The sequence below is a fragment of the Salarias fasciatus genome, chromosome 1, assembly GCF_902148845.1.
Source record: "Salarias fasciatus chromosome 1, fSalaFa1.1, whole genome shotgun sequence".
Classification (NCBI taxonomy): domain Eukaryota; kingdom Metazoa; phylum Chordata; class Actinopteri; order Blenniiformes; family Blenniidae; genus Salarias; species Salarias fasciatus.
Window position 1 is genome coordinate 37,958,212 of NC_043745.1, and position 10,686 is coordinate 37,968,897.

Below are 10,686 nucleotides of genomic sequence, written 5' to 3' on the forward strand. Positions count from 1 at the left end.
TTACAGCCAATCGAGGCTGATTCTGCAGAAGAAGTATCTGGGAAAACGCCGATTTGTGTAGAAACAGCTTGAAAGGTTTTTGCAACGAGCTTCATATCTTCTGCAGTCGTTTCATTTTTGTATTTGCAGAATGAAGCAGAACCAACTCCTGCTCAGGTGTGCCGTGATTCACCGAGTCGCTCATGAAGTCACCGCCGGTGTTACTCCCTAAATATCCCCTTCCCTGCGCCTGTCGCTGTGTCGGGCTGCGGCTTCGGGGACAACACACACACACACACACACACGCACACGCACATCATGGCAGCAGTCCTGACGGCTGCGCTCATAAATACAGAGTGATAAATGAAGGGGAGGGAGGGCACTGACGAGACATCTCCATCTCTCAGCGGGGGGCCGCCGCCGCCGCTGATCGGAGGGGAGGACAGCGCTCCTCTGTTTGCTGGCACGAGTCCGGGGGGGGGGGGGGGGGACTGATGGAGGCTCGGTCGGGTGGAGGAGGCGGAGGAAGCGGAGGTGGGAGGAGATCATGTGGAGCCAGGATTTCATGGGGCTCAGCTCTCGGGTTAATAAAAGCTCCTTTAAACGCCAGCGACAGTGTCGTCTTTCTTTCATCAGTGAAACAACGTCCTGCGTCGCCGCCGTCAGGAACGCTCGCCCGCAGCATCACAACTGCAAAAGTCATGGAGCAGCGACAAGCGGTGTCAGACACCGACTGATGTTTTTTAAACCGTATCACTCACAGTTGTTAAGTATTTAGTGTACTTTCTCTCCTTCCATTCGTCTTGACGACGTTCTCTAGCAGCAGGTAAAGAGGAGAACCTGGATCCACTGAGATCCTGCACGAAGCTAGCTGAACTACAGCTTCACTGCATCAACAACACGAGAAATCACATCCAAACGGAGGAATTCTGACTGAGGAAGGCATCAAAACCAGACAATCTAACAAATGTATTCACATGTAATTAATCACATTAAAAAAGAATGTATTCGTTTGCACGCCTCCCACTGTTTTACAAATTTATGTGAGACAACCAGATAGGATTTCATATTGATGAAGGTAAAATGTGCTTCTTCCATTTAGCTTGAGTGTTGGACGTGATTCTGGGTTTGTTCTGTGATTAGGTCATGTCTATATTTTCACATAACCAGACAATTACTTAAAAAAATGAGTCCAGTCGCAACATGAAGCCAAATAAAATGAAACCTGGTGCAAAATACGGTGAAATATCTGAAAGGCTTTCTTCTCTTGCTGCTGTTGCATTATGGATGTTTTTACAAACTAACCCTGACAGCTGGCTAGGGTTAGGCTAATGCGAGTTAGCTAGGTTTCATGACAGCATCACCAAGACCTCAACTAAGGTCTCGGGGTTGCATTGTGCCCGCTACTATTGAAGAAGAAAAAAAAGCCCAAAAGCCTGTATAATTCACTTGGTGGTTTGGCCAGATTGGAACCTCTTGCGGGCCGGTTTTGGCCCTCATGCCTCATGTTTGACAGCCCTGCATCAGTAGATCTCCAGTCCTTGGAGAGGACAGATTCAACTAACCCGAACCATCAAACACAGGAGGTCCATGAAGTGCTCAGCACTACTGCATCTACCGCTGAATGAGGATGAACGCTCAGGGAGAACATGCAAACCGTGAGCAGAAGGGCCTGGACTCTGACAGGGGGGAAAAGAGTTCCTGCTGAATGAGAGCTGAGAGCTGAGAGCTCACACGTCCACACGGGCTCTCAGCCTCTCCAGTGAAGCACCGGGCTGATGCACCAGGAGGCAAAACCACGAAGCGCCGTGGGAATAAAGTGGAGGACAGAGGAGAGATGGAGAGACTGATAAAACTCCCAGAGAGGAGCATTTTCCAGACTGAACCCGCCATATGGAACGAGCAGGAGAATGGCTATTCACATGCAAATGGGAGTGCATCTTCCATTTATGCAAACTTATGAAAGCAAAAAAAAAAAATTATATATATATATATACATGCACTTAAGTGCAAACAGTAGTGGAGTGCATCCACTTCCCTTTTGTTTACCAGAGTTGAATGGCATCTGCATTTTATACGTCAAGCTTTTTAGGTGCTTGAAGCTTAACTTGCTGTTTTTGACAAGTGGGTATTAAGTAAGAGCTGCGTGCTCAGCTGCTACGTGGGCTTCAATCTTTTAAATATGGAAATGAAAAGTATTGAATATTAAAGCAGACAGGAGTTCGCCTCTTACGCCTGTTTGTTCTAAAATGGAAATGCTATCCGCAGCCGCTCCACTTCCACAAAGTAACCATGTTATTGTGAATGTAGCCCAATGAAATGCAATATAATCCAAACACACAAAAACATTTGTTCTTATCTTTAATCTCGGAGTGCGACGCTAAAAAAAACCCCGCAAATCCACGAAGCTGCTTTGATCCTGCGTATGAAACTCTGAGGATGATAAATAACGTGACCCTCCTCCACCTCATCGCTCCGCGCTGCATTGAAACGCCACATCGTCGGCATTGTGGCCTGGTCGCTGTGCACGCTGTTTCAAAAAACTTTCCCATTCACATTAAAATGAGAAAAACACGATGTAGCGAGCAAGTCTGGCCACAAGGGGGAGCAGTTAATTACACTGCACACCTGGTCATAATGTTATGGCTAACTGGTGTTTAGTGTCACTTCCATGCTTTATTCTTTTTTAACCGTTGCTGCTGCCTGCATTAGTGGTGACGTACGTGCATAACTTTAATCTCAGTGCAGCTTTCCTGATTGAATTAAAGTGAAATTCAGTGAGTGATTAAAACAAACCTGCCTGGTGACAGCGTGGCTCCACGAAAATCAACAAATACTTGTCAACCTGTGATTCATTTTCAAGAAATGACTTGAAAACAAGCATGAAGCATGTTGCGCGCATGTAAGAAAAAAAGGTAATTATTTGCGAAAGTTTAATTATCCGGCATCCACACAACAAACCCGGAGCCGTGGGAGTGTGTCTGCTTCATGGCGCATTAAGAGGCTTTTCCTGGGCCCGAACTCCACCGTGCGATTAGGCCCCTTTTACCCACATCTGTTTGCAACTACTTGCCCCGTTCTGCACGCCGCCGTGGAAAAGTCCAGGAAATCGGTTGAAGACTGCAGTCAGAGCTCCGAGTTCTCACCTCTCCTCAGACAAAAGCCTGCGTCTGGCGAGGCTTTAAGATTCAGAGGAGAGCGGGAACGGCCAGATGTGGAAAGAGGACTGAAAGCTACAGTTACATGAATTAAACTGGACTTTAATACAAGCAAGGCCCTGGAAAAAAAACAACTTCTTGGACTTGGTAGCTTTAGCGTTTTGTCACAGTAATAGCAAACAAACATGGCCGTCTGTCTGTGTTCGCCTATTGTTAATGTTTATAGGGTGTGGGGATTTTTTTTTATATGTTTTTGTGTTTTCATTAGAAAAACAAGCAACAGTCCAAACGACTGAAACAGACACCATATTCAAAACGCAAACTTTTCTTTAACTAAAAGGCAGAGATGGTGCGTTCTCGTGTAAACGCTGTGGTTTCTTGCTTCTCCCTCTAGAAATACCTCTGTTCTTATTTCCAGCGTTCGCAGTGTGTCGAACCTGACTAAACGCCTGATGTGCGAGTCTCCGGCTGTACAGACCTGCCGACAGATAGCTGACCTGTGGGGAATCGCCAGCGGAGCGACGTTTAACCGCAGCCGGCAGCGTCAAGATGCAAAGATTACCGCCACTAATGAGTTTTAACGCAGCCTGCAGCCTCTGGGCGCCGAGGTGCAGCTCGCCCTCATTGATTTCCCTTTCGGGCGAAGACAACGTTATCCCTGCGGCGAGTCCCCGGCTCATCTCCGCCCACTGCCCGCGGGGGTTTCCTGGCCCCGAATCAGGAGGGCTCGAACCGGGCGCCCGACTGAGGCCAGGCACAAAGGGGCAGCAGAGAGCAGCAGGGCCGTGTGCGAGGTGGACAAAGACTTCCAGCTGTGTGTGTGTGTGTGTGGGGGGGGGGGGGGGGGGGGGGGGGGAGCTGTACATCCAGAGCGGCACCATTAACGCAAAGCCCCGAGTGTTGGATTATCACCGGGAGCAGGTGGCGGCGAGAGGCGAGCAGAGAGTGACAGGAGGTTCCAGGAAAGGTGACAGATGGCTGCATCGCCGAGCCGTGACCGCAGAGCCACGCAGAGGACCGACCCGTCTCAGAGCAGAGACCAGAGCGACGATGTGTTCAGAGATAACGTCAAGAACTTACAGGAGGATTTAACTTGCTTCAAAACAGCAAACTGGAACATTTTGGCGGGCCTGAAGCACCGAGTATGATTCTGTCTTCAAGTGAAAACACAAAACTTTGGCCTTGTCTTAGGGTTTGATTAAGGGAGACGTCGCGACTCAGGAGACCATAAAGTGGCCCGCGTTCTCTCCGAGGAGTCAAGTGGGTCAGTCGGCGCTGGGGAGACATCGCTGCATCGTTCCCAAATCGTCGCCTCCTCAACCTCTTTGCTCTCCAGCTGTAGTGAACAGTTCCTCTGCACATGTATGAGTAGATGGACACAAACAAAAATGGCGGCCTCCAGATCCTCAGTCTCCCAGTGGACTGCGCGGCTCGCCATGCTAGTGTTTACAGCATGTTGTGTATTTGTGTGATTCGACAGCAGATTCCAAGGTGCGTTAGAGCCTGGCATGATTCCTGGCACGTTGAGAACATTTTTCAGTATTTCTGCCATTTCCATGGAAACGGACGTCATTTTCAGAACATTGCTGCAAACTTGAAACTTCTCTGACACAAAAAACCTTGTCGTCCAAATGAGACTAGAGTGTGTTTGAATTCAAACGACTGTGAAACACTCACAGGGAAGATCCTCGCCGATACTTTTTGGATTAAACACAGATTAATTTCTTGAAAGCCTCACCCCGGGCGGACCCCTGGTTCAAGGCCAGCTGCCTCGGTTATTCTTCACATTCATCTTCGGACTCCGACAGTAACAAAGGAAAGGACCCGGGGCCACGGAGAGACCCTCTCCGCCGGCGTCGGGCTCAGACTCACAGCGAGCTGCAGGTCATCATTATTTCTGACTTAACGTCCTCGAATCAGCGGGACGGAAACAGCTGGAGGTGCCACCGCTCCGACGCCGCTATGCTAATTCTTCAGCCACCTGCTTTGGCTGCACGCTTGATTGCATCTTTTCCATGTACTGTCCTCCGCAACAAGCCACGTCAGAACGGGGGCCTCATACGGGCCGGGCCGACAACAGCACAAATCAGTGTTTCCTTCTGTTTCACTGCTGAAGGACAGTCCAGAAACCAGCTCTCAGGGTTCTGAAGCCCGTTCACTTCCGTCACTCGTCGGCCTCAGACGGACTTTTCTGCTTCTCTTCACCGACTCCTGCTCACAGTATGGATCTGATGCTAATGCAATTTCACCGGCGAGCTTTTCACTGACGCATCGTGCTGCAATCAGCTCTTTCCTCCCCGGCCTCTGTGCTGTTATGGCTGCTCGTTCAATACACATTTTCTCCAGGATCAATGGGCGATCGAGGTATCTGTGTCTGTCTGTTGGCATCCGTCACTGAGGGTCCATTTATCTCTGTATGAGCGTCAGTCTGGAGATTGATGTGTCTGTCTGAACCTCTGTGCTACACACTACATGCCACAACCTTTCACTACGAGGACCACATGAACCCCGTACTTCACTGGACCCCGTTCTGGGTCCGTGGACCACATATTGGACACACCTGCTCCTAAAAGAGTCAGTGTGAGAGACTTCATTTCAGAGACAATACACACAGAAACCTGTTGTATTAGGTTTGTTTTTCTCCATTTTCCCACCTTGTTTTATTTAGATTATGATGTTTGGAGGAAACACATCTTGTTCATCATCATGAATTTATCGCTGCATTGGGGGAAGCTTTCTTTTTAATCTTAACGAGGCCTGTAGGGTTCAACTCTGATCGTTGTGACTGTGCAAATTATCTCAAATTTAGGTTGTGTTACATTTTCTCCAAAGCCGGTAATGAAACAAAAAACTACTTCAAGAACTGGGATGTTAAAATAATTTCCTTTTCTCCACCACTGCTTCTATTTTCAGACACTTTGTTTTGGCACTTGACGCCGCCGTCCTTGGCGTCTGCCTGCGTTCGTTGCTTTGCGGCTCGTGGGAATTAATGTTCAAACAGCTCGGTTTGGCTTTAAAAGACAAAAAAAGACTAATGCTGCTCTCACTTTGCCAGCGTGTGAGTTTGTGTTTGGGTAAAGCTCCCCGCTGAAAGACGGCTTTGCGTTCGGCTTCCTTCAGTTCGTTTCTGCGGCGCCGCGCGTGGAACGGACCGTGTGCAGAAGAAAACATCACTCGCTCCCCCGCTTTAACTAGATCCCGGCGGTTTCATTTCACTGTTGACACTGTTAACAGATGTTCCTGGTGTTTATGGATCAGGCGAACCGGACAGAAAGCAGCAGGACCAAGACGGTTCTGTTTTTACTGCTAAAACTGAAGAATTGTAAGTGGGGGTTCTTAGAGACACACATAAGAACGACCGCAATAAGCAGTGATCAAAGGTGTTAGCAGCTAAAAGCTAAAGCGCTATACTGTGAGCGCTAACATGAAAGGGATGGGATGTCAGGTTTATTCTATTACCACGTCTGTGCTCTGGGTGGCAGTAGTGAGTCACTTTCTGGATTGAATGTAGGAAGAGTGACTCAATGCACCACCTAGTGGTTCAAACTACCATTACAGGACAGATGGAGTTGTGGACAGCTGGTTATCTTGATAACTTTGGTAGATTTTAAGATATGTTTCGGTTGATGTAGACTGAAAATGTACCGTATCCGTAAAGACTCCATAAAACAAATTGAAGTTATTGTCAATGCTATGTGTCAGGGAGTAATCTTGAAACAAAATGTGCAAATATGAAGCATTGAAATGGCATAAAACATGCCAAATATGACGTATGTTCCCCATTTTCTTATTGATTCATGTATTTGTGCAAACAATCTTTATTTGCTCATATCTGAAAGTGGTACTGCAAATATAATCTCCACAAGTGTTTCTACTAGAGGCAGAATTGGGACACGCCCTTAATCCAGGATCACTTGTGAGATTCTCAACAGTTTCCGAGGGAAAAATGACGCTAATGTGGTGTGAAAACAGTTCAATCAAATAAATTTATGGTGACTAATCTCGCAGAAGAACAAATACATTCTTTATTTCATGGAGTCTTTAGGGATGTTTGCATTTCCAAATCTGCTCCCTGGGATCAGACGGTGAATTCCTGATAACGATCGTGTCACTTAATCATCTTATCAATTGCGAATTCCTGTCGCCGCTCCAATCAGGAGCCGATTCGATCTAATCCTGCGGCACATCTTGCAGGCGGGAGGTGTTGGTGAGGGGCGTACCGTGATCCAAGATGATGAGCTGTGCGCTGGACTGGATGTTTCCCGCGCTGTTCTCGGCAAGGCACTGATAGAAACCCTCGTCGGACTTGACCAGACCCAGAACCTGCAGGTTGTGCTCCTTCTGCCACACGGAAAAGAAAACGGACGGTTAACGTGACAAAGGCAGCGCTCTAATCAACGGCACAGCGGAGAAAGCCGTCAGGTTGAGTGAACTCACGATGATTTTGAAGTAGTCGCTGGGGATGACGGCATCGCCGTTCTTCACCCACTTGACGGTGGGAGCCGGCGACCCCGAGACCTCGCACTCGAACACGATGTCCATGGACTCGTGGGCGTAGATGTTGGCCGGCCGCTTGACGAACTGCGGAGGAACTGTGGAGAACAAGTGAGAACGAGGTGTTAGAACAATTAACGAGGAATTGGATTCAAACTGGTAGAAATGAAAAAACTAAGATGAATGTAAAGTAATGGAAACATATGATAATATAATGATCATATAAAGTTGCAGAAGATTGGTTTAATAAGTTAATGTTGATATAAGGAGACATTTTCTAGGATAAAATAATAATTTAACAGCCACAGTGAAGGTTTGAATAATCATTATGGACGAATGCAGTCCAGGTTTGTGATTTTAGAGTCTGGAAAAAAAACAAAAAACATACAAAGTATATATGTACTGAAATAAAACTGCTTTCACTATCACTGAATTGCAGCCAATTACAAGTAAAGTACAAACAGAATGAAGGAAAATCCCTGATCAGTGAATCCACATGCTGTGAATTGTGGGTAAGTGTGGATAAAACGACGGCGGTTGTGAGTGTTTTTAATTGGTGTCCCTCCCGGTCTCTGTGCAGCGTCGGTACTCTGCGGCGGCGGCAGCACAGCCGAGCGCTTGCAGATCTGCCCTCGTCCCCGTAATGAGGACCAGAAAGGAGTTATTTGATCTGCTGGGGCGATACGGCGCCTCATCAATCTGTCCGGGAACAAGGTCAGCCGGAGCGGCGGGCCGAGCCCGGGCCTCGTCCTCGCTCTATAATTGGACTGTACGTGTTTGTGCGGGCGGCCCGTGCATGTGCACGCGCACGCCCGTTTCTCTGAGCCTCTGTGATAAGCGGCGACCTCACTGACCACGATGTGAAGCGCTGCATTGTTAGCGTGTTGCTGTTGTGTTTGAGCCGCGCTCTGCGATCGCCGGTTATTAGCATGTATTCACAGCAGCTGATTGGATATTAGCAGCGCTGGGTGGAGGAGCGCCGGATTTGGGCTTTTATTCAGTGAAGTAGCGGGCTGCGAGGTCAAGCTCCGCTCATCGGTTTGATGCAGCAGCGGCTAATTCGGCCGAGCATGCACACGCTAGCTAACAGATTAGCTTTCACCCTGTTGGGATGTGAGCCGCTAACAGGGGAGCCGAGACTCGCCTCCATGATTAAAACTGCTAAAACAACCAGTCCTATGCACATACGAGCAATAATGGCCTTTAATGGCGAGAAGCGGGAACGCTCCGTATCTCCCTGACCTTCAAACGCACCACTGACCATCTGTTTGTTATTCACATGCTTCACGCCAAACACATGCTGCGAAGTTAAGTCATTCTGAGTGGAAGACAAAGAGAAACCACAAAGCTTTTCCCTCTCTGTCTCATTAAAAACCGGAGGCAACAGATGTGTACGTCGAAGCAGGTCCGGAGGAATCTGCATTGGCTAATTAACATGTCTCTTTACATTTTAAGCATCTTTGTTTTGTACATTTCTCTCTAGAAATATCAATCAATCAATTTATTTTGTATAGCCCAGTATCACAACAACAGTTGCCTCAGAGGCTTCAAGATGTTACATTGGTTGGTAAAAATAAAAACAGTGAATAAGCATAATGTTAATATGTCAAATTCACAGTAAAATATCAGTGGTGGGTTATTAATTTCCCTGAGAGGCCGTGACAGACATCAGGGCGGCTGCAGAAGGTCGATCCGAGTTCAGCTCAGCTCTTCTCGATGTGATTATCTCAGCAGGAAACACGCTTTTGATGAGCTGCTCTTAAATCGTCTGCATCTATTGTCATTCCTGAACAGAACCATCTGGTTTCCTCTGAACCAAACACACGACCGCACAACCAACTCCAGCTCTTCCACTCTCTTCTCGTGTCCAAATCGGGGAGAAAAGTGCTCATTTCTGAGTTTTTCAAGAGTAAAGTCAACATTTTTGTGGGTTTGTCAAAATACTGCAGACAACACAAAATGTGTAGTGACTAAAAGTAGTGATGCTGCTCAACATGGAAGGAAATCAGTTAGAGATCATCAACATTACAATATTTAGTGGTTCAGCTCATGATTCACATGAATCCTCTTTTTTAAATATGGAATTAATTTGTATTTAAGTGTATTTTGATAAAATAGGAGGTGACAATGGATGCAGTTTAAAATCATAGTTTAAAAGAACAACGTCACTTCATCCAATAATCTTAGCTGAGAGACAGCGTCATTCCCTGCTTTCACAACGTTCCATTTTCAAAAAGTTACGTTTTCTTGGTGGCAACGGAATTGGGCCATTTTCAAAAAGCTACGTTTTCCTGTTTCCATGGAGACGGAATCAGAGTCTTTTGAAAAAGCTGTACTTTCAGCGGTTCCCAGCACCGCTGTGTGAACGAGCCAAAGGTTTTCCACTTCCACTGTGAGACGTGCAGACGGGGCCTCGCTGGCGATGCATGTGATTAAATAAACGCAGAATGACCCAGGCAATCAGCAACAGAAATGTTTTCATAATATGTCGACCAATTTGTATTCTATTGATCCAGTCATGCCGCCGCCTGCCACTAGTCGGAGCTACAGAGCCACCAGTGTACAAACACACACACAAACGCACACACAAAGAAAACAAAAAAATGAACCAACTGAAAAAAATCTAAAAATACGTGCCCTGCTTTATGGGTTTAAACTCACACGTGCTGCAAGTGCGAGGCGCTGCCAGTCGTCTCCTCAACAGCTATTTTTACACCTATAGGCTGAAACTTTAACGGCTGCGACGCATTCAGGGGTGTCACTCACGACTGTCAAACGCTACTCAGGGAAATAAATCCTCCAACTGAAGACGTGTCACATAAAACAATCCTGTGAACTTTACAAATTAAGCAGAGTGGGAGCAGAGTGGGAGCCCCGGGGTGGAGTTCCCCTCCAGGCTGCAGCCCACAACACACACGCTCAAAGATCCCGATTCTGACAAAAAAAAAAAAAAAAAAAAGATTTTTACTCATCCATGTAATGTAGTCACACACACACAAACGCACACACACGCATACACACACACACACAGACAGAATCCAGAAACCTTGGCTGT

At 47.1% G+C, this 10,686-nt stretch overlaps 1 protein-coding gene across 3 annotated transcripts in view; it reads right to left on the reverse strand.

The window, feature by feature from the left end:
* Positions 1-10,686, reverse strand: part of neo1a (neogenin 1a) — a 205,012-nt gene that overhangs the window by 50,705 nt on the left and 143,621 nt on the right. For all 3 annotated transcript variants that reach the window (XM_030106726.1, XM_030106658.1, XM_030106578.1), the window contains exons 6-7: positions 7,575-7,729; positions 7,358-7,478 (exon numbers count right to left, since the gene is read on the reverse strand). In XM_030106726.1, the coding sequence (XP_029962586.1) occupies positions 7,358-7,478; positions 7,575-7,729 (276 nt within the window). The remainder of the gene's footprint in view (positions 1-7,357; positions 7,479-7,574; positions 7,730-10,686) is intronic.